At 39.6% G+C, this 24,220-nt stretch overlaps 2 protein-coding genes across 3 annotated transcripts in view; one reads left to right on the top strand and one right to left on the bottom strand.

The window, feature by feature from the left end:
• Window positions 1–3,146, top strand: part of ATP10D (ATPase phospholipid transporting 10D (putative)) — a 38,001-nt gene extending 34,855 nt beyond the window's left edge. The window contains exons 22-23 of the mRNA XM_059470026.1: window positions 304–491; window positions 2,488–3,146. Coding sequence (XP_059326009.1) covers window positions 304–491; window positions 2,488–2,845 — 546 coding nt within the window. The 3' untranslated portion in view covers window positions 2,846–3,146. The remainder of the gene's footprint in view (window positions 1–303; window positions 492–2,487) is intronic.
• A 3,814-nt stretch (window positions 3,147–6,960) lies between these two features.
• CORIN (corin, serine peptidase) overlaps window positions 6,961–24,220 on the bottom strand; it is a 118,355-nt gene continuing 101,095 nt past the window's right edge. For both annotated transcript variants that reach the window (XM_059470028.1, XM_059470027.1), the window contains 6 exons: window positions 20,829–20,951; window positions 18,035–18,084; window positions 16,389–16,563; window positions 12,513–12,784; window positions 10,851–10,984; window positions 6,961–10,401 (listed from right to left, as the gene is read on the bottom strand). In XM_059470028.1, coding sequence (XP_059326011.1) covers window positions 10,219–10,401; window positions 10,851–10,984; window positions 12,513–12,784; window positions 16,389–16,563; window positions 18,035–18,084; window positions 20,829–20,951 — 937 coding nt within the window. In that variant the 3' untranslated portion in view covers window positions 6,961–10,218. The remainder of the gene's footprint in view (window positions 10,402–10,850; window positions 10,985–12,512; window positions 12,785–16,388; window positions 16,564–18,034; window positions 18,085–20,828; window positions 20,952–24,220) is intronic.

Here is a 24,220-nt window from a genome sequence, read left to right on the forward strand (position 1 = left end):
GTGCTACCAGTGAATGAGGTAGTAATCTGAGGCAAATGTCTTTCACAAAAGAATGAAAAGCTATGAATTTATGAGAATTTTAAGAAATTAAATGTCTGGAACACCTGTATACTGTAGAAGGAAGGCTCCATTCTTTCTGGATTGTTTTGTATGAAATTAGGAATATTATCTGAACAGATGTATCCTCTGTTACATTCAACAGCTGCCCTTGGAGGAAAAGTGTGTATGTTCATGTAAATACAGACATAACAGTCTTTCTATTTTACAGCTTAAATCTTATTTCTTTCCTTGCTGGAATTGCAGACATGGATACATGCAGTAGTTATCGTTGGCAGCATCCTATTTTACTTTGTGTTCACTCTGGCTGTTGGAGCAACCTACAAAACCCACAACCCACAATCAGACTTTTACTGGATCATGGAAAAGCACATGACAGACCCAGTATTTTACTTAGTTTGCCTCCTGACTACTTGCATTGCTCTGCTACCCAGGTGAGTTTCTGTTATAAAATTATAGATTACTGCTGTTACCAAAACTAGTTTTCTGTGAGTCAGTGATGTTATGAAACTCTGGCTAGGTCTTTCCTCCCTAGCATCCCACAGTAAAAATGAAGATTTCATTAATTTATTAAACCAAGATATATGAGGACAACTTTTTAGTTCCATTTAGTTCTCCAAGCAAATTTCAGTAATAAAAATTTTCTTTTGTGACTTATATAATATTAATTATTGTCTTTGGAGGGCAAAGAAACAGTAATTTTTGTAATCACAGAGTTCATAATTAAATATACATATCAGTTACATTAGTGACAAGAGTTGGACATGTACTATATATAGACAAAGAAATACTGTGCTTAGTCTGTGTTACTTTGTGAAATGATTTTCTGTTTGAAATTTATGTGATGAATATGTACAAGAGTATTTAGAGTGAAGAATGCATGTACAGGCTTCTTTGTGGGTTGGAAACATGCTGACTAGATTCACAAGGGGTCTTGATATTTTTTTTGTCTCACTGAAGTTCAAGTTTAATAATTAATTCACCCTGGAAGGGCAGTAGTATTGGGTGGAGGTGGAAGACTCCAGTATGGTGAGCAGGGAGACACCTGAATGAGCCAACAGAGCAAACCAAACCACGTGAAAGCCAGTGAAAGAGACTTCATCAAACCTTCCCTTTAGCTTTCTTTCGTAGCCACAGCTATCTTCATTTCACTGCCTGAGCATGAACTCAAGTCTGTAGCCTACAGTGAAGTGCCTCCAGTGCTAATTACTCATTGTTCTGTGTTGTGTCTCTTTCTTTCCCTCTTATATCATTTCAGAAAGAAGGAGACTTTAAATTGAATTGCACAGACAGTTACTGAGAAGAGTTGAGGAGATAAGTGCTGTCTCCTGCTCACCTGATGTAATTTAATGTCATTAGACACAGTCTGAGCACAGTTTCTGGATCAAGTGCTGTAGTACAGGCTGCATAAGTTATCAGTCCTGCCAGCAGCAAAGCTGGCAGAGCCATGCCTGCAGATGCCTGCAATGGCCACCAAGTATTAAGTCCTGTTTGAAAATGTCTGATCTGTGTCTCAAGCATGTCATCAAGAGTTTTAGTGCACTCACTGGGGATTATGACTGATCTGATCTGACTGATGATGGCTCACACTTCAGCAGAATGACAAACCATGAAGTGCAAGAAACACATGGTTTTCTGTCCCTGCTCTCAGCTTGGTTCAGGTGGTGACAGTAGAGCCTTTTCTTTCACACACAGTAAATCTCCTCTACATGACAAATTATTAGATAAAGGCTGTTCTGAGACCTTTTGGTAGGGCTGTAGAGAGCCAAGGCAGGATAAAGGTTTCAGCTTGGTGGCTACTTCCAATGTGTGGCTGTTGAATTTTGAAGATGGCAGTGGTTTTCATGGTGAACTAAAGGCAAACTATTTAGAAATTGCTTAAGTCAAAAGTACTCTCCCTGTGTCAACAGGGAATCAGAAGATTTATAGCTGTTGTGGCTAATTTCAGCTTTTCTACTGCAGTGATTTGAAGCAGAAGTACCTATTATGGGACAACTGCTGTCACATGCATGTTTTTTCCAATGTTTATTTCTGATATGATCCTTTGTATGGTCCTGAAAAGCCTCCACCCAGGGCATTGTGAAACCAGGGTGTCCTCTGCAGCTTCTGGCATGAGGGAGTGAGATTGGGGCTTCCACTGGAGGTTTAAAGAAGTTCTCTTATGGAAGGACAGACATTGGATGCCCTGTTGCCTGAAAATCCACTGCAAAAACCTGTGATTTAAACCAACCTAAATTGCCAGTTAAGTCAGTTCTCATATCATAGAATTATAGAATGGCCTATGTTGGAAGAGACCTTAAAGATCACCTAGTTCTAGTCCAAGAACTAGGCTTCAGGGCTACTTGAATGGTGTTTGGTTTCCTTTAGTCACTGGAAACAGTTTTGGGGTTCCTTTTAAACTGCTTATTTGTAACTGTGTTTATTTTGTAGGTATTTGATAAGAGTTCTCCAAGGAACACTGTTTCCATCTCCGGTGTTGAGAGCCAAGTGCCTTGTCAGACTATCCCCCAAGGAGCAGAGGAAAGAAATTAAGAGATGGAAAGATGAGTGCAATGTGAATTATAGGGTGGAGCTCCAGCCTACTTCTGTGCCATCCAGCTCAGCTGAAGGTGCTGTATCAGAGGAAGAAAGAACTGACAGTGTTTTGCCAGCATCTAAAACACCTTTTCAGACCTGTTCAAGAGATAGGTTATTAAAGAACACCTCCTTCTTACCAGACATTCAGGATGAGTCTGGGAGTACAAGTGGCTTGAACTCTGAAGAGACTGAATTTACCAAAGGGAAATAATACATTTACATTTGGTGGCAATAGATCATGTGCCAAAGTCTCTGTGTGTGCTTCTGAAAAGGGCAGCAGTGCTGTAACTCCAGCACAAAGAGCAGTTTTGAGTTCTATTTTGTGTGAAGAAGATGCTTTACTGTATTTTACAAAGTTGGAATGCTAGCTGGTTAAAGACAGGAGTAGTAACTGCTGATTTCTGCCATGCTGTGGTTTTGTTTTCTTCAGCCAAGGTAGATGACAAACACATTTCCTTAAAAGCTTGTTTGTAAGACTTTGCCGTAATTTATTAAGATATTCACAGTCTAAATGTCTGAATTATTTTTTATATTTCTTCACACACTAGACTTTGCATACTTCTTATTTCTTGTATGCAACATTGCATAACACCTCGTGGTGTTATGGACAGTGCATTGCATGAATGTGGATTCACAGAGTCCAGTTGAGGTAAGTCAGCCTGCTCCCTTACACTGTGCCCCAGAACCCTAGCATGCCCTGGCATTCATCAGTTGCTGAAGAATGAAGTAAGCTACAGGGCTGGGATGTTGTGTTACTGGTTGGCTTGTTTCAAGACTTTTTATTACATGTTGTAGTGTGTGTAGACAGTAATTTATGTAAGCACTGTAGACCAGTTTGCTCACCAGGCTCTTGCATGGGCCATCTCCCTGCTGGACAAACACAATTTTAACCATAAGAGGGAAGCCCAAATGAGACATATGTAACATGGCTCCCTCACTGCCTTCTTCACATAAAGAGCAAACCCTAAGTGCAGCCTTTTGTTTTCCATGTCAGGTCATCCTCCAGGTGTGTCACTCCATTTTGACTCCATGTGCCATTTCACGTTGTCTGCCACCAAAATGGACTTTTTTCCTACCTCACCCAATTCAGATGTTGGCTGGCTGTCTTTTCTCTAAACTACCTCATGCCTGTACTGCAAAATTGTCAGCCAGCAGCAGTGAGGAGCTCCAGTCTGTCTTCAGGTCTTCTCTTACAAATAGCAGCTTTTAGCTGGTAACATCCCTCTTCTTCACTCTCAGGTGCTTTAAAATTTCTCCAAGCTTTTATAATAATCAGCTTATGTGTCTCTAAAGGCTGCTCAAAAGAAGGCATCTTGCATTGCATGTCTCACATTTAAGTGCTGTTGTTCATGTGTCTCCCAAGATAGATGAGTCCTGCCCTCTGCCAGTTTTCCACTGCTCACACACTGCACAAAAATTGGCTGAGGTGCATGTGGCAGCTTCTAGATTCCAGACTCTAAAATACTGCCTCCTTTTTACTTCCATTCCCAAAAAGTTACATGGACAATTTAGAGAGGAGCTTAGGAAATCTGTTTGTATTCACTAGCACCTGTTGAAATAAACAGTTTCCTCAAACTGTAGCTGCTAATGAATTATTGGTGCTGAGCCCATTTTTAGTTCTGTTACTTTCTCAGACTTTTCTGTTTTCAAATTGCCCAGATTTGTGTGCTTATTTTTAGGCACCATGTTTCAGGCAAGGGCTCTGCTTTCTAATTGAACCATGAGCTTTCCACATCAATGATCAACATTACATATTCCATATCTTTTAAGATCTCTGAAAGAATTTAAACAAACACTGTGAGGTCTGGACAGCTGCTGCTATACAGGGCAGATATTGAGGGCATGCTGAGTTCATTCAAATGCCAGTCACCACATGTAACCAAATGTTTAAAACAGCTCTGTGTTCAAAAGGTAGAATGTAATTAGGACTGACTCTATCCCTAGTGTAAGTGAGGGGAGAAAATGTACTTTTTTTAGCCTGTAGAAGAAAAGTAGTGGAAGGAGAAAGTGATGACAGCCATTTCTGAATTTTTTTTTTTTTTTTAGTTCGGTTCAACATATGATAAAATGTTTTTGGTAGGTTCTAACATAAAGAAGAGGCCTTTGAAGTGACCGCAGACATTCAAACTCCAAGAGATCATGTTGTTTTGAGTTACTTTTTCAGATGTTTATCTGAAGCATCCTTCTTGCTGTGGGGAGGCACCTTGCTATGAGCATACTCCAAATTTCCCAAGTGGAACATCTCCGCTTTCTCTTCAAGAAATGAGAGCTGCAAGGCTGCAAGTTATGCAGGGAGACAAGCTGGTACTGGGGCAGAATCATACAGGAAGAGAGTTACTGGGATGAAGTGAAATCATCTACTCTGCTCCACAATCCCAAGGCAGGCTCAGCTCCACCCTTGTCCTTCCTAGTGGATGTTATCCTGCTGTAATGAACTCCAGAGAAACAAGCAGTGCTCTCCTGCCCTCAAATAGTGGTTTTGTTTTCATTATCTTACCTGAATGTTTCTTCTGCACTTTAAATCCATGGCCTCTCTGCACCTGTGGCCAGTGAGAGGAGATTGGTCCATGTTTTACAGGTCTCTAACTCTATGACTGAGGTATGTTGAACTTTGATGGGGGGGCTCCAGCATTTCCAGTGACCTGAGGGAGTGCAGGCCTCAGCTCTGTCCCCCCTGCCTCTGTGAATAAGAGTTTGGGGACAGCACCGGCCTGTGACCTGCCCTCTTGCTGCCTCTGCTGCAGAAGCAGAACCTACCAGCAGATTTGACAGGTAGATGATCATTTACTGTCAGGAGTTTGCATTTTTTCATACAAAAGCTGTAAGTAAGATCAGAGTAAGATCAGAAGTAAAACCTTCTGACAGCCATGGCATCAAAATAATGACATGAAGAAATATGAGTGGGAGTCATCTGTTAGACCCAGCACCAGCTCCATGATGGACATTTAAATTGCTATTATGTGACTCTTTAGAAGCCTCAGCACTCCATTACTCACAACTTAGTGCAGTGAGGCTTTCAGGACACTGATCCTCTCTGCTGAGATTGTAAATGCTTTTGTACCACTTGAAGTAGTGAAAAGTAACACACGTGTGTGTGTGTGTGTGTGTGTTTATTGCATATTGGTACTCCATATTGATTAAAACTGCCCTCTACAGTTGTATTTTATTAGAGGATTTCAACAAGCAGTCTGGGTCATAACATAATTATCTGTTGGGTAAAACTTGCTTTGGGGGTTAGGTTGGGTTTTATTTTTGTTTGACTGTTAAGTTTTTTTGGTGTGGTGGTTGGGTTTGTTGGGTTTTTTTGTGGTGGACAAACAGAAGAAATAGCTGAAGGCATTTGCTGTGATTACTTGCTGTCTTTTATTGAAGGGAGATGAGGGTCATGAGTCTTTAGGAAGAGCTTTAAAATATTAATTGGCCATAACTAAAGTAGTGCCAAATGAAGGGTGGAAACACATTGCACTCCCTGTGCTTCTCAACAGTTCAATGTTCCCTTTATTATTTTTTTTCGCACTGAAAACACCACAATCACCTGCTTGCTTCTCCACTTAGGCACAGCATAATCTGTCTTTTCCATTTTGAAAATAAGCTTTTTAAGAGCATCTCACAGGTGCCTTCCACATGTCATGAAAGGAAGCACAGCATTTACACTTCTTTAATATGAAAACAGACCAAAAGAATCACTTTCAACTGCCCCAAACTTTACAGCTACATCTAGAACAGCCTTAACTCTGATTTTGATGTGCAGTGTTTGACTTACAGAAGAAAGTACATGTTTTAATTTTTTTTTCTTTCTCAGCAACCACACCTGTGCTAAAGATTTGTGGGTGGCAGTCAGCCACAGCCTTTGCTGAGTATTCTGGCAGCACAGTGAGCTTTGGTCTGTTCCTGGGGCACTGTTTGAGCTGATGTTTAGCCTGAGCTGTGTTTTCCACAGCCCCACTGGCTGCAGCACAAGGCTGAGGACTGGCTGAGGACCAGCTAAAGCAGAGAACCCACTGCTCCCACCAGCCCTGGCTCTTGGCCAAGGCTGATGGGCAACTTCCAAATGTGACTGTCTTAACAATGTTCCCATAGATGAATTTCAGTGTGAATTTTGTATTATTTGTTGTTATGTTACTCTTACCCTCATGGTCCTGGCTTCCTTATTGCAGTGGAAAGGTAAATTTTAACAGTGTTAAGCTTCTGTCTGCTTATTATTTTGATTTCAGCATGTGTACCATGTTGTTGAAATTCTGTGTACAACTTATAAGAGATTTTTTATTTAAAACTAATTGCATTCCAGAGCAAAATTATAGAACAAAATGTGTTCAGATTGCAGCTTTAATTTTTCAGATTTCTAAGTTCACAGTAGTTGTCCACAGCAGTATTCCCAGTAATATTTTGTATTGGAAGCACACACACAGAAAACACTAGAAGTTGTACAGTGGTGGTAGTGCCAGAATCTCCACAAGTACTGCAGTACTAACAGGGCTGCTAAAAAAGGTCAGCTAAGGATTCAAAAATGCCTTTTGAAGGCTATTTTTGGCATTATTGCTAAAGTTGTAACTTTTTACCTCCATATTATCATTTAGTCTCTCTAAAGATTAAAACACATGTTCAACAGAAGTTATTTGGAAAATGATTGTAAATTTTTATTAGTACAACTAGAAAGAAACATGTTGGCTTAACTGAGAGTGGCACTGCTTCCATTTGGAGATACAGCTGTGCTAGAAGCAAAACCAACAAACGTTACCTTACAATGAGGCTACACTGTGGGACAAACAGCGTAACTGTGATCACAGCCATTGTTCAGCACACAGGAAAAGGCCTGAGACAGTGGAAGGAGGAGCATGTTTGCCTATTTCATGTGCACACATAAAAAACCCCGTATAAAAATACATCTATAAAATTACAAATTTCCTCTTTATATGGAATGTTGTGTCAGACACAGTCATAGGAAAGGATAAGACCCAAGTGCTCCCTCCTAGAGCCATCTGGGATGGGGTTCAGCCTGGAATTTCTTCAGACTGATCCCATATAGGACAGGCCTGGACCTTATGTTTAAGCAAGCCTCTACTTCATTTCCTGGGAGGGACTCTGGAAACTGGTGGAAGGTCAAATCCAGGTAACTAAAATGTGTAGTTACATGTTATCGTTTGGTAATGCTAATATCTACATGAATGACTTATGTATTCTGGTGCTTTACAAAATTCAAAGCTGCTAACCACAGACCATATCTGGTGGAGAGCAGCCAGGCTGGGTTGCTTATTCTGGAGCAGCACCTCTTTGGAAAACACACTGGCCAGAACCTGTCTGACACCAGCCAGCTGGCTCTAACAACCACTGGGCCACCCACACCTCAGGGAACTCCTGAACCAGCTCCACGACTCAGAGCTTTTCTGCCCTACAGCCACAGAGATCCCAGCCCCAGAGGAAAGCTGAATGAGAACTGAGCTCCAGCCTCCATATCCTTGAGGCAAGGACGTCAATAACCTGCTTCAGCTGTAATCTACTTGCACTAGATAAACATGGTCACAGCTGCCTTCTCTCTTTTATAGCTGGGGCAAGAAGAATATTTTAAGTGTTATATCCCTAAGATACTAAAAAACCCCAACACTCAAACCTAGCAAAGCCTCAAAGAGTTTTCCTTCTGAGCATGAAACAGTGACTGAGTAATCACTTAGTTTCAGAATCCATAACATAAATATTGAGTATTTATTAATATTTATGTCTACAGTGCAGTCTAGTGTGACTAGTGTTCTAATGTTAGCAATGTTTAAGGAGAAGATATGGAGAGAAGAAATAAATCTTCACAAAAGCAATAGATCTGTGGAGACAAGTTGCAACATGATTCATAGTACCTGAAATGTCCATGTGTTAGGTCTTTTTTATGCATGTTTTCACATGCAGCAGTCAGTCATGCTATTGACAAGGCCCTGCCGTGCTGTCATGGGGCCGTGCCAGAGGTAGCAGAGAGGATTATTATGTGCCTTAGGCTGGATTCACAGGGGACCAAGCACAGCACTGAAAACACAAATTTTAAATGCATTGTTCCCCAGTGGATTTGTCCTGTAGTCCTCAGATTCCTGACTTGTCCTATTGTGTGGCCTCCTAAAGGCTGATAGCTGTGCAGGACATCATCTACAGCAGTTGATAGGACATACTTCCCCTCTAGCACCATAAAAAGGTGCCAAGCTCCATCATAATCTTTTTCAACCAGATTCTTTTGAAGTTAAGTAAAGGCTCAGTGTCTTACTACTGCACAGAGCACTCCACATCTGGCTACCAAGCACTTGAGCTGGGCTCCTTGAGCCTTTGCTGGTGAAGCTGTTGTATTTTGCATCTGGTATTTCTAATACTCATTTCAACAGAAGCTGGAATCCCAAGTCTTCTATCAAACTCCTTCTGCTTTTTTCCTTTTCCCAAATGTTTTATCTTGCTGTCAAAATTAACCTTTAAATGCAAGGTACAAGAAGAGACCTATAAAAATTACCCAGTTCCCCAATATTGTGACAGTGCCCACACTGCATCTATTGCAATTTAAATCTGCATTTTCCATGTCTTACAAGATGTCCAAACTAGCTGACTCTAGGAGGGAAAACCATTGCAGTGGTATTGCCAATCCTCTTAGGTTTTTGGAGGGCTGGAGATGGTCAGTGCATGCTTTGTATGCTGAACACACATACAGTGTGAGGGGGAAAGCCAGTGGGGCACAGGTTTGATAAATACACTGCTCAGTGTAGTGCTGCTGAGACATGGGTGTTTCCTAGACACATTAGGACATTGGAAGTTTCAGAAGATTAAGTGCTAGAGGCTGTCCACAGAGTCTGAACAATAAAGTTTTGGTCTCTAGTGCCTCCGCTGGCAGTTACGTGTCTGTGGGCCTACTGGTTCCTGCATCACCCCAGAGAGATGCCCAGTCTGGCTCTGGGAACAGAAGCTGTGGAATGAGGACAGTACAGGGGTATGCCTATGCAAATGAACCACCCTGAGGGACAAAATGCACTAGCTCAGGCATGCCAGGAGCATATGGCTACACACCTTTAGAGACCTGCACGTGTGCTTTGATGTGTCCTGTGCCACATGGATGTACAAACCCATCAATCTCTTCCACACCCTCCAGCATGTGGTATGGCCCTGTTGAGAGTTGTCCTTGCGAATGTACATCCTGCAGGGCCACATGAATGCACAAAGTTCCTTCCTCATCACAAGAAGTGAGTGAAAATGAATGTGCTACTAACTGAATAGTATTAAAATAGGTTATTTTAAAAAGTTCTTCTAGTCTGTGCTACTGCTTAGTTTTAATAGCTGAAAGGCAGAAAGTGGTTGATTCTTTTCTTTTAAGCTTTTTGCAGTGTTTAGAATAGCACCACAACACAGTTAAAAGAAAAGTCAAAAGGATTATTAATTCTACCACAAAGTATATTCATGAGCAGAGGATTTACCAGTAACATACACTGCATATTCCATTGCTCCACAACAAGAATAGACAGAGCTTGAAACTCCTTTTCACAGAGTTTCTGGACTGCAAAACCTTCAGTGTTGAAGTGCTGATTCCTTTTTTCTTTTGTCTGTCAGCATAATCCTTACCATCTGGAGTTAGTTTAGCAGAAAGGTGTGGATATATATTTGTCTTTCAATCCACTCAATAAAATGTGACACGTTACTGTAAACTCCAGGTCCCAAAACCTTGGAAAAGCAGACAGAGCCCCAGGATGTTAAACCAAACAGAGTCCAGCGCCCAGCAGTATGCTCGCACACAAGTGGTCCTCCACTGTCACCCTGCAACAGGAAAGTTAAAATCACTCTATTACACATGTGGCCAGCACTCATCATTAAAGCTATGTCACATTTCCCACAGCCATTTGCATTTAGCAAATAACTCAGCTGTAAAAACCTGCTGAACTGTGTAGCCACATGCAGCATTACCAGTATTTATTACCCATTACATTTGTACAAAAAATAACCTGCAAAAGGCTCATAAAAATTAAAAATTTAACTAATAAAGATAAACCCTAGAGTCTTCAAGCAGCATTTCAGTAGCATGAAGATAAGTTCTTTACACCAATATTAACAATAATAGTAATGATAAAAGTTGGGTTCAAGTATATAAATAGACAGCTGTCATTCCTAGAATACATAAAGTACGCTATACCTAATTAACATCACAGTGTTTTTATTTCTAAAAGCAATTTTGTTTCTGGAAACTTTCTCCTTACAGAGAAGCCTACCATGCAAGAGTCCACGGTGCCAGATTCGTAGCCTGCACACAGCATCCTGCTGGTGATGATTTTCATGTCAAAATATGACTGGCATTGCTCTAAGGAAATTATGCGAACCTCTCCTTCTTGAAGCTTGAAAGGCACTGAAAAGCAGAATTAGGTGTTTACTATACACAAAATCACAAATACTTACCTATTATGACTCCATGAGGTATGACAAACGTTTCCACTGGGATACATTATAAAGATTGCTCTCTATATATGTATTAAATGTAAGGAGCACTAGGTGTTGCATTCTGCAGAAGGACTAAGCACACAAGGACTGGTGTGACATTTGCTATTTATTGAGCATTCACACCTTGACATGCTGCAATTTGTGACTTATAAGATGGGGGCAGTAGTGGCTGGAAAATAGTAATGTGGGAGAAGTGGACAATAGGTTTGATTCACTGTTCCAGGGTAGGACCTCCCTGTTTCTTGGTGTCTGTCATGGTAAAACTTGGTAATAATCAGAACTATTTTGGCTATGTTTGGATAAATTTGACTTACAGAATGTACCAGGAACAGGAAATCAGGATCTGAACCTAATGAAATTATTGTAATATGTTCAAGAGACAATAAAAGACTTCTTCCTAGTCCAAGCAACTTAATGAGCTCAAATTCTAATCAAATTTGTTCAACCTAAATGCTATGTAGCCACAGTGGGTTTTGATGCTTCCTAGCATAAAACCTTTAAAATCAACTCTGACTACATTAGAGAACAAAAAACTATTTACCAGTCTGCAAAAAGAACCTGTCAGAGTTTTTCTCCTGACATCATGTAGAGATATTTTAGATGGGTAGAGATGCCAGTAAACAGCTTACCATTCCCATATCCAGTTTAATTTTTACCTCATCTAAACTGGCCACTACAACTGAAGTTCCACTGAAGCAATACAGAAAGAAAGATTTCCTTACCCAATGTATGGAAAAGCCATCCCTAGTAATTACTATAATAATAGCAAAGGCAGAAACACAATGGCTAGTGCACTAAAAGTGTTGGAGCCAGACTAATTTGCATACTCTTCATGCAGAATTATTTTACCTGACCAAAGATTTACATAACACAACAGTTCTTGACAAGGATTGTGGCAGCCCCAAAACAAGAAAACACACTAACCTATTCAGAGGTACAAAAACAACACTTGTGATTGTGGAATAATTTGTCCCACAAGTATGAAATAATTCATGACCCTGTTCCTCCAGCCTCTATGCCAGTGCTTCCAGTGTCCCCAGCCTTCTCTGAACTGAGAGGGTTTCTGAAGAGGTGTTACCTTTGCAATACTGTTCTGACTGCAACTTAGACAGGTAAAGTCATAACTAACGTGGGGGCCTTTCTTGATAGAAGTTTCCAGATCCTCAATATTTTTAAAAATCAAGTCAGTGTCTAAGTAAGTATTACGGAGCATAAATTGAGGCTGCTGCTTGAAAAAGCTAGGCTATAGTCACAGCTTGATCCCTTCAAGAGTAGTTACACTTCCCCATTATTTACTAAGATCCAGTAATAGTATAAATGGACAAAAGTTTGTAACATTATCACTTATTGGATTAACTCAGTAGAAGCTTCACAAGTTTTTCAAAAGTCACAGAAATACTCTTACTTTTCAAAAGTCACAGAAACACTGAGCTTACTTTTGTTGCCCATGTGTCCCCAGCCTGTGATGTAGCAGTAGGTGTCTGGCTGAACCAACTGGTTCTTGCTGGGCAAGCAGACAGGTCTTACATAGCTTGTCTCGTTGATGTTCTCATCAAGTTCCACAATGCTGATATCATAGTCTACAACTGCTCTGTTGTAGCGTGGATGGAGGATGATGGTCCTCACTAGTCGGGTCTGCATGAAACTTGATGGATGATCAAGATTGCTAATCCCAAACACTACTTTCCAGACAGCTGCACTTTCTCTCCTTTGTAAAAAAAAAAAAAAAAAAAAAAAAAAAAGAAGAAAAAAAAAGAAAAAAAAGTGACATTTCAGTCAAGGTTTTTCGTATTTCTTACAGCAAAGATCTGAGCAACAGAATTCAATGCTTTTAATTTCCCTCCTGCTTGCAATCAAACACATTAAAGCTCACTCCATCAGAAGATATGTAACCATCTATTAGTTGTTCTATTAAAGGCTGTCAATGTCATCCCTTGGATCCTTCCCAGCGTTAGTTGCTCACACGCTCACTGGTGGGCACATCATGCAGATTTTGCTGGGGTGAGAATATTTTTCAGTAGTCTGCTGCTGACAGCAGTTAAGCCTCGCTGAAAACCCTAAGGAGTCTCAAATAAGCAATTTTATTGTGTAAATTAAATGGTTTTGATAGCCATGGGAAAAAAACCTTATTTATTCAGCATTCAGTCTGTGCCAAGTATACTTTCTATGCCTAAGATCAAAGGTTACTTTGACTCTTAAATTTTTTTGAGACTTTTTTGGTAAACATACAAGACCACAAAGCAATGATACATATGATACAGGGGGGAACACTGAACTATTGTTTGTTGAGACACATCAGAAAAGCCTAGATTTTATGGAAGGCTTCGAGGCTGTAATCTCTCTGTCCTAACTGGTCACAGGATTAGTCGTGGGTTCTTTGTGGTTTCCAATTGGTCTGTGATGCTAAAAGCTCTCCAAAAAGTCACCTTTTTTCACAACTGCTGAAAGACAATTCATGTAACTAAGCACCTTTGACAGGACTGAAGCTTATTCAAAGCAGTGCAAGTAAAAGCATGCAAAATTTCAGCTTTTTGATAGTGCTCAAGAGGATTTTAATTCCTGTAATTTGTAAAAAAATGCAGTTGCTGAATCAAGACTATGTTTATCTTAAGAGTTAGATGAACATTCTGGCATTTAAGACTGTAATGATCATTTTAGCATCATGATCAATTCATGAGCTGCTCCATAAAGTTACAGAAATGAAGTACTGAGAATATTTATATACTACTGTGTTTATGACCATTGTAAAGTAGCATTACCTAGAGAAATAAGTAGTCAGCCAGAATGCATTGTCCTACACATTAAAAAAATCTCTAAATGTTTTGGTTACTTTGATGTAAGGCATTTCAAAATGGTCTTGAAACAACTCAAGGGGGACTATAATAAGAAAACTTGCAAACAACAAAATATTAATGCAGCCCTTTTTATTTATGCCCTCTACAAGTATTCATGGCTATTTGTATTGTTTTTATATGGTCCTTATGTTTTGTATTCCAAACTTCGCATGAGTTTCACAAAATGGAGCATTTTGTATAAAGGACGAGAACATTTTAAAATCCCTTTATATTGATGTATTATCTGGTTGGTTTGGGAAATTTTTAAAATACTTTATGTAAAAAAAAATTGTGACAAAGAATGGTCTTGCTGATGATACTTAAGCTTACAAAAAAAAAGTTCTTACAAATGAATAATTTCAAGGTTTCAGCTTCTGGGTACATCCTCCCCAGTCTATTCAGAAAGGCAGAAGAGAAATAAGTCCATATAACTTCTCAGTCAATTATTAGACCAGAATATCTTAGTACCTTCAGGTCTTTAGAATATAAATGAGAAAGAAGTTATACTATTAACTCACAGGGATATTATGCAGCTCTACATGAAGAGTAAATAAACAGCACAAAAATGTAGTGGCACTTTTTCTGCATTTGACAAAACTGGGAGAATTTTTACTTTATAATGTGACAGTTGCTTTGCTTATCTTTCAGTAATAAGAGGAATCTTATCCAGGAAATTCAACAGCAGTCCAATATTGCTGAACCTCTGTCTCACCCTTTATTTTAGATCACCAGGAAGTGTTCTTCCAAAGGATCAGAAATGTTCCGGGAGTGTATTTAAAAATAGATGGAGAAGGAAGAGAAACTCCTTCTGGACCCAAAATCTGATAAAATACAGTACTCTTGTTTGTATTACACAGGTTTAGCAAACTGTTAGTTTAGAAGGACAAACACCAAAAACTTAGTTTTTCAGAAATAAAAAAGACGAAATTTTTACTGAAAAAGTGAATGACTAACACTATTAAGAAATATCAGTTCAAGAGAATCTTGCTTAATATAGAATTTCTGCTGCCTTAAACATAAAGGAAGTGTTTTGTGCAGTTTAAAATAATTTGCAGTTTAAAGCAGGATTAAGTAACCATATGCCAAAGAAGTACTTGCTAACTACAGCAGAAAACACCTGTTTAAATTATCTTTAGAAATTCAATTTAAAAAATTTGGTACATGATGAAATAAATCAGGTAATAAAGCTCCCTCTGAAATCTGTGGTTCATCAAACAGAAATATTGGTTAGCACCAAAAAGTTGGCAATGATCAAAACAATTGCTAAGACATGTAAACACCCTCTGCACTCCAGAGGGTCCTTCCACCATGGCCTCTGATACCAGGAGGCAGTCAGCTCTTAATACTGACTTGTTAATTATTGCAATCCTAATGAAAGAGTGGGCTGCATAAAAAGAAAAGGCAGTGATTTCAATATGTCATTTGCACCATGAATAAATACTCAGTTTTTCTTTCTACCAGTGGCCACAGCATTTTTTCAGGGTCTTTTCTACACTGGTACAGAGGATGATTTTTAAACTCATGGCAGTTGTATGAATTAGTGTTATATGGCAGCTATAGAATTAGTGCTTTGGTCTTTTTCCTTTTCCTGTTTCCTGCTAAAAGTTAGGGCACCTTCATTTAGCTTTCATCAGTAGACATGCCAGCAGAGAACAATAAAATGTGAAAACCTAAGCTGATGCCTGTTTGTACCTTTTACCTTCTTTTTAGTCTCCTAAATCCAGGTCTCTGTGACTGGCTGTTCTGCAAAGGTCTTTACCTCTTTACCTACATCCCATGTGTTTGCTAGAGGGAGAACTTGTAAATTCACACGTGCAATATGTGAAAAACACTAATCACTTGTTTTTAAAATTTTAAAAGTCTAATAGTAATAAAATGGTTATAAAAATAGTACTACAATTGGTGTAATAATAATTTGGACAATTTTAATTAGGACAATATGAGACAATAGAAACAAAGAGTAATGGACGTCTGGGTACCTTTCTCTGGGCAGCACAAGCCCAAAAAAGGACACACATTAACAGAGGATTAACTCCTAAAAACAATAACTTGTTGCATATTCATACATTTCATACATAATGCATAAATTCTATTCAAATACAGGATTCTGTCTGGTCATCGTCAACTTCTTCATAATCTTAACAGCGTTGTTCTGCCTGAGCGAGGCGGGAAGAAGTTTGTTTCTCCTAAAAATGGAGGAATAAATTCTCTTTCTCTGAAAGATCTATGTGTCTTGTGACTGCTATCTCTGTGCGAGTCTTTTCTTTTAGAAAAAAAGTATCTTACACAGCATAGTTTCTATTTTAACATTATGTTATAACCTAAAACTATACTTAACACACTACTTAAGAAAATTAATACAGCATTACTTTCTAACCCAACACACATAATATTCATTTCAACATTTGCGAAAAGCCAATCATAAAACAGGCATTTTTCACACAACACGCGAGCAGTGAAACGTCTGAGCGCTCTCACCCCTCGAAGCAGTGAGCGACGGTCAGGACCCATCTGTTGGCGATGAGCACACAGCCGCAGACGTGCCCGCTGGGCTCGCTCTGCAGGGAGCACTGCCAGGGCCAGCGCCCTGGCCGGCTCGTGCGGCCCCCCAGGATCCTCTTGCTCATGCGGGCGGCGGGGCGGCGGCCGCAGTCTGCGGGGACAGCGGCGTTAGTGGCACCGCGCTGGGCACAGCCCTTGACGTTGTCACAGCCCTGAAACGGCCTCATCCACTGCATTGCTCAGGGTAACCACCAACCAAGGCAAATCACCAAACCAAAGCCTTTGACACACACCTGTATCAAACACTGAGCCGCTTTTTGCATCCCTTTGGATCAAAGGATTTGCTCTCCGGTTATTAATTTTGTCTGAAATATTAACCAAGCCAAGTTTGGAATCTTGACTTCCTTTCACTCCGATTTCCTGATGGTTTTTTTTCCTTCTAGCTAGTGACATGTTTGGCCTACTTTGTATTATCCAGAAGAATTGCTTCTGGAAATCTACTCAGTTAATAATAAGGTTTTTCTTAAGTCACGTGTGAGGTTAATGTCATGGTGTTTACTCAGCTACACAGCAGAAAACTCACTTTGCCTGCAGAAATTACTGAATGAGAATATTTGAAGATCTGAAGATGTTCTAGTACTTCGTCCATTACACTTTACAAGCCACTTCCACTAGAAGTTACACCAGACTACCACCTGCCAGTTACTACTCTAAAATAACCCTTCACTTTTGCTTCACTTTCTTTTTTGGATTTGAAAGACGCCAGGCTTGTTATTTATTGTTTGTACTCAGTTAATTTAGAGAACAAATGAACACCACCAGTTTTTGCAACTAGCATCCCAAGGGAGGATATGTTGCCATTGCATGTATGTGGGAATTTAGTGCTGAAGAAATAAACTGGAGCAATGTTTTTTTGTACCTTATAATTCTTACTGTGTTCATTTAACTTCATAGAGTTAGCAACGTATGTCAGCACAAAATACCTTCAACGAGACTTTTGAACGCTCCTTTGAGCTTTTGCCTTTCTCTGACAAGTAGAAAATGTTTTGATTGGTTTCCCAAATTTAGCTGCTGTCTTGTAATTCCTTTTCCCTGACTCAACCTACTTCATAGTTCAAGTGTTCTTCAGCAAAGCTCCTCTTGTCTATAGAACATGGTTTCATCAGAGATGAAGAATTTCTGCATTTTCAAACCACTTAAAATTGCCCAACCTCCTGTGCCAACAGACTTGGTCCATAACTTTCTGCTTCAGGTTCTTCTGTCCTCCTGAACTAAACAAATAGATCACAGCTTCAACTCCCAGGCAGACACTCTGCTAACCACTCTGCTGGTTAAGGATATTTTCAGCAGGAAGTTTTATCAAATTACCTTTGGAAACCTAACTGCTGACAGAATTCCTTTAGTGGTATCAGGAATGGGCTACCTTAACACACAGCATCCTAGTCAAAATATAAGAAAAGCTGATGAGACTGAGTAAAGTAGGGAAAAATAAACCAGTGCAAAATTAGATTTTGCAGAGGTGTAGTAAAAAATTCAGAATGAATCCACACTAAACATCTGCATTTTCAAAGTGATTTAAAACATTTTGAAAAATATCTATTTTATAAGCACTTCTCTCTTACCTTCTTTAGTGCAAAAGAGAGCCACCTTGCTTCTGCTTTGACACGTCTGTCTAAATATTGAAACAAAACATGGTAGAAATCTCATTAATTGATTCATTTTGGTAATTTGAAAATCAGCACAGGTATTGTACTCATTGCTGTAATCCAGCTGTTAAAAATTCCCTCAAACTGTAAAAAGACAGTCAAGGAGCTTCTTATGCCAGATCATCCGTGGCTTCCAGCATCTGCCTGAAGATAATTCAGAATATTAGTTCAGCTTTACGATACATTTCATGAGTAGGTGTCATGTATTTTGCAGACTGCCTTGCTCCCTGGGCGTGGATCCAGCTCTGAGGTCAGCTGGGATGCACAGTCTGTCAAGTTCTTATTTACAGCACCTGAAAGCACAGATTGCCAGTCTCCTCTTCCTTACACTCAAAGGACAGGATTTTCTTTGAAATGCCTTTGCTAACAGATGATCTTTCATGGCCTAAGAGTTTGACTATTTTAAAAGAATCCAGGAAATCTGCAGAAGGTATTAGAACAACAAAAACTTCTGCTTGCTGTTGAATATCTTCAGATAAGAGAGGGAAGAATTGATTTTTTTTTTGCCAAGGGAGGAGAAATCACAATTAAATCCAGCAAACACTGTTGCACAACTAGCTGATTGCCTTTTTATTTCCACAGTTTTTTCATTCCTACTGTGTACATGTTTTTCTGAGGCAGGTGCAGACCTGAATACACAGGTCATTTCTTTGCCAGGTAATTCTTTGCAGACTTTAATCCCAGCAGGTAGGCAGCATCTTTAAAACTGCAACCACCTAAAAAGAGGCTGCATTTCATGTTAAATCATAGATACTAATGTGGGCAAAACAACAGTGTCAGCCAGCCCACGAGATTACCTTGAATCTGGAATTTCACCAAACCTTTGTCCCTTACATTGCATATAACTCATTCATACACCGTAAGAATCAGTCTATTTCTCTTCCAGAAAACCCAGTTCAAAAAATTATTTTTCTAGAGATAGTAGAGATAGACAACCAATTTCAGGAAATTAAATTTTGTGCACAGTTTTGACAGGCAAAGAAAATACATGGAATATGACTGAGACCAGCCATGCTCGTGTTTTACACTTGTTTTTTTTTACTTACCATCCAGCCAGCTCTAAAGAGAAAACTTTTAAGCCTTTATGTGTGCACTGCCTGCACTGTGCTGTTCCCTCCTATCAAAACTTTTTGATTTAGTGGTGTGTTTGTTAGTTCTTGGCCAAGTTCCCATTAGTCCAGAAGCCTGGCAACTCCTTTAAACATCCAGCATACTCCACAGCAGAAACCTTTTACATGCTGCAGGTGACACAGATGAATACAGCCAGACTGCAGGGCTCAGGGGCACTTCCCAGTCATCTGCACTGGATGCAGCCAAAACAAAAACAGGCTCACCCTTCACGCACCCTTCCTCCTCAGCTTCTCACTTCTTCTTATCCATTTTCTGAATTCAGGGGGACTGGAAGATCTATTTCCTACATGTATTTTTCAATTATGCTATAGATTTAAAAATAATCACTACTGATGTCTCTTCCCTCCTTTAACCTGCACTTTGGGCAAAACTAAATCTTTTGTGAATAGAATTTGTAACTCAAGAGGCTCCAGATCCATTACTTCATATGTTTTCTAGCAGACCTCTTCCAAAAATGTCAAAAAGTACCTTGAAATTTCTGCTTTGCACTTTAGTGACTGAACAGAATAGAATTGTGGATCTGCCTTTAAATCTGGTCACAACCCAAGGTGTTTATTCTTGTATTACTCTGGAGAAAAGCATTTAGATACTTTTAGGCTAGAGAAAAAAGACAGTGAGAAAGGAAAATCAATGAGTTAAAAAGACAACTTTCAAGTATCCTTCAGTGATGCCCCTTCTAGATTAAAAACAATTAACTTAAAGGAATGGGGAAAATACCAATGTAAAACAAAAAAGGTACAGAACTGAGATGTAAGAAAGCCAAATTAGGCCCTTGCAAGCCAATCTGTTTAGTTTTATGCCACTAGGGAATACTTTGAGTATAGAAAATAATGGAGCCAAGCAAAAGAAATGTAGATTTCTTCCTCAGATTTTTGTCTTCACACATATTGTATCTCTGCAGTTACTCAAGACATCTTTTCTTGTGTAACACAAGGATTTTATGTGGAAGAAGAATGTTCTGAAAGCTTCTGGGCATTTCAAAGGGAAATTATGAATGTGGTTTTTGAAGAATGCAGTTGCCCATGGGGATTAGGCTCTCCCAGGTTTGCCTTGGATTTTTACTTCACTGGCTCTTCAAAGTCACACTTTGAATGTCTCAACCATGAGATCCTGGCTTCTCATTAATAATTACCTCTTTAGTTGGGTTAATTAAAAGGAATCATCTGAAGCCAGAGCTAAGGAAACCTTCTGTAAGTGGATCTAGCCTCCACTGAAGGAGCTCCAGTTGCTCCAAATGAATTAATCCAGACTACTCAGGCTGCAGAGGATGGAAAGATGTGTCTGCAGATTTTGCTCTATAGTACTTGCAAGACTTTCTTGCTCAGCAGAGATTTATCCAAGCTGTTTGGTCCAGGTGCTTCAAGGGCATCACCTCTTTATCACTCCAATGCTCTTATTCTACCAGAACGGGCCCCTGACACTAAAGTAATTGCAGAATGTATCTTAACAACTTACATGAGAATTTGCTGGGATTTATACACAGACACCATGTTAAAAAAGCTTACCAGAGTTTGTCATCCTGCACTGGTAAGTGACCACTCACAGCAGTGAAATAGGTCTTTTTAAACCTGTTACTTACCCATTCACTAGAAGTGCATGTAAAGTGGATGCATTTTTATTCTTCCAGTCTGAGTGCAAATTCAGCCATTTTTGGTCCTGCATTTGCTCACTCTCTATTACAATTTCTGTTTTGGATGGTCCTCTGAAACAAATGAAAAACATTGATAGAATGTTACAGTTATAAAGGTGAAGAGACCCTAACATACCTATTTACTCTAAAGACACACATCTGACTGATATTGCAAAGCCAGGAGTGGCAGATATACAGTTAGGAGAATGAAATCACCCTGAGAAGCGAGGCCTGCCAACATGACTGTCACACTGCACTTCCCAACAAGAAGCAGAACTGGAATCAGGAACAGCAAGAACCTTCTGCTGGCATTTACTGTAATGCATGCATTGATCCTCTTTCAACGCTTTCTTGGCCTCGCAAAATGCAACAAAAAAAAAATAAAAATAAAATAGATCTTCATATGGAAAAGAGGTAACAGAAAAGATACTTTCTTAGATTCCTGTAATTAGAAATCCATTAAAATTTAACAGTAAAGAGCAGTCTAGGCCTTGTTAATAAGGCCTGAGAGCATCTCTAAGTCCAAGCTGCCTGCTTTGCGAAACAGAACAAATCACTGGTGACAATGTCAAACCTGTTCTTCTGCAGCAACCTAACAAGTATGTGAGGGTTAGAATGGTTCACCAGGAGATATTTCCATATATCCACTTCCTCAGCCTAGGTATTGCCTGATAGACTCAAGAAATTGCTATTTTATTATACCTTGACTGCCAAATGGAAAAAATAGAGCATTTCTAAATTACTTGTCATGCAGCTTTCCAGCACAGAACCATTCATGATTAGCCATCAATCCCTGTCAATGACAAGGACTTTGAAGCTGTGCTCACCCAAACACCAGTCAAAGGCCAAATTCTAAATCCTAACTCATGGAAAAGAGAATTAGAGAATTTCAGCAAAACTGTGATGTGTCCTTAAACTGGCCTCTGAACCCAGTCTCTCATGACAGTACCTGGTAATGCCAGCCAGGATATTAGCTTGTCTTTCAGTCCAGTTCTCAATACTGATTATATTTCTTTTATAAACAATCTTTACAAAACACCAGCACTCTTTATCCACGTGACTGCACAGACTAACAGAGATCAAAGAATTGTGTTTAATGGTAAAGTTGTCAGTGTACCCATATGGAAATATTTTCAACACAGCTGGCAGAATAAACCAAACTTTGAGGTCACGGCCCTGGACCCTGCCTGTTACATGACTTATTTTTCAGAACCTTCTCTGGGCACATTAAGCAAATGTTATTCCATGATCTCCTAACCAGAATGTGCAGGCATATGTTTGCTGCAAAAAGAGTTTTCCTTCTCCGTGCCTGCTTTTAGAATTCACATAAAGATCTGCTCTCTTCCATATTTCCCACCCTTTTCCCTACCAAACATGTGCAAACCTTTTTCTTACAAGGACATTCTGCCTTATGATCTCTGAACAATGATGTTCACCATTTGATAACTGTGTACAGTGGTATTTTATAAACTGGTAAATAGTATCTGATCTATAAAATATGTAACTCAAAAATGTGCAAAAAGGTGCAAATATCATGGCATTTGATTAATACCAAATACCAGATTTTTTTGATGAAGCCTGCAGTTCTGGATTACAGATTACAGTGATGCTACAATCAGAATTATGGAGATATGTGCTTCTAAATAAAGGTAACAACCTACAAAACACTTATATACCTGCATGAAATTTCATAGTTATTTTACTTAAATAAAGCAAAAGTCGAAAGATCATACCTATACCTTTTTTCTTTGGTGATCACTGTTTGATATAAAACACTCAAAGCCAGGATACCTTAATTTATATCTACCAGGATACCTTAATTTATATCTTTAGAATGGCTTCTATAAACATTTATGTTCCCCCCTTGATGTTGCTTCTAAAAGATTTTCTTTTAGATAGGCAAGGGCTGCCACTTGTCTCCTTTCATCTACTTAATGAGAAATAGCCAGAATGAAGGGGAACAAAGAGCCTCATTTCTAGATGAAGAAAGCTGGAGACAATGGTTAGCATTTGTGTAGAGACCAGAGCATTCTCAGAATCACTAGAGAATGAGAGAACATGAGCTAAAAATCTCAGGAATAAAGATTCAGGCTGGTGAGAGTTTCTAAGTGTGAGACTTTCAGAGGGGCTGCTGAGCCAGGAGCACACATTACACCAGGGACTCTAAAGCACTCAGAGAAAAGGAGGGAGGTGAAGCAATGGGTACCCCTTTTACCAGCCCCATCCTGTGCTCCAGAAACACAGCAGACAGCAGGATCTCCTTGGCCCCTCTTGGAGCTGTAGCACACACTTTCTTCTGAGTTTCTAAGACAACAAGGTTATATTGCTAATTACTTCTAGACATCAAGCTACGTCTTCAAGTTCAAAAACAGCTCTCCTGCCTGTTTTTTAGTTTAGTGACCTGTTGAAGTTGTAATATCTTTCAAGATTTCACACCAAACAAATAAATACTTTTTTATTAAATGCTTTCAGAAGGCTCCTTTACTTCTCTCAGTTTTCTGTTTTCCCTTTTGGTTTGAATATGCCATAATTGCACAGTGTTTGTAGACTGAAACCATACATACTGGAAGACAGTGTGCAGTTTGAGGTACATCAGTTTAAGATGATATTTAGAAACTGGAAAGGATCACACAAATGGCTTTCAGATTTTAGAGGGGCCTCTGGCACTGACTCTTAAGGAGGGGTTGAGGGTACTGAACTTGGTTATTCTTGTGAAGAGGAAGCTGAAGGGCAATTCAGCAGCAACCTGCAACTACTCAAAGAGGAGTTAAAACGTGACAGAAACAAATTTTTCTCAATAGTGCTGCATGGCATAACATGGGGAAACAGCCTTGACCTACAGCTTTGGAGACACAGGGCACACAAAAAGGAAATCCTTTTCATTAGGAAGGTGAAGCAGTCCTGGAACAGAGAGCCCCATCCATCAAAGTTTTCAAGACTTGGCTAAACAGAGCAGTGGTTGAACTGATCCCATCTGGCAATAGGGATCAGTGCTTCAAGTGGGAGAAGTGTCGATGGAAGGAGACCCGGACACCAGTTGGTTCATCGCAGGTCCGATTTATTGATCGATACAGCGGGTTAAATACAGTTCATAATAAGCTTCATACATATTGCAAAAGCTGAGCTCAGGATTGGTTAGTTACATATCAGCAACTACGCCTACTTCTGCATCTTTGTGGTTATTCTTTTGATACTTTCTGCGTATTTTCAGCAAGAATCTCTCTTCCCTATCCTCATGTTGCGGCAAGGGCATCATGTCCTTGCCTGTCATTGGTCACTGACTGCTGACTTCCCTTTCAAGCTTAACCAGCGGCATTATGTCACCATGGCCTTTCTCAGCT

This window comes from Ammospiza nelsoni, chromosome 4, assembly GCF_027579445.1.
Source record: "Ammospiza nelsoni isolate bAmmNel1 chromosome 4, bAmmNel1.pri, whole genome shotgun sequence".
In the NCBI taxonomy this organism is placed as follows: domain Eukaryota; kingdom Metazoa; phylum Chordata; class Aves; order Passeriformes; family Passerellidae; genus Ammospiza; species Ammospiza nelsoni.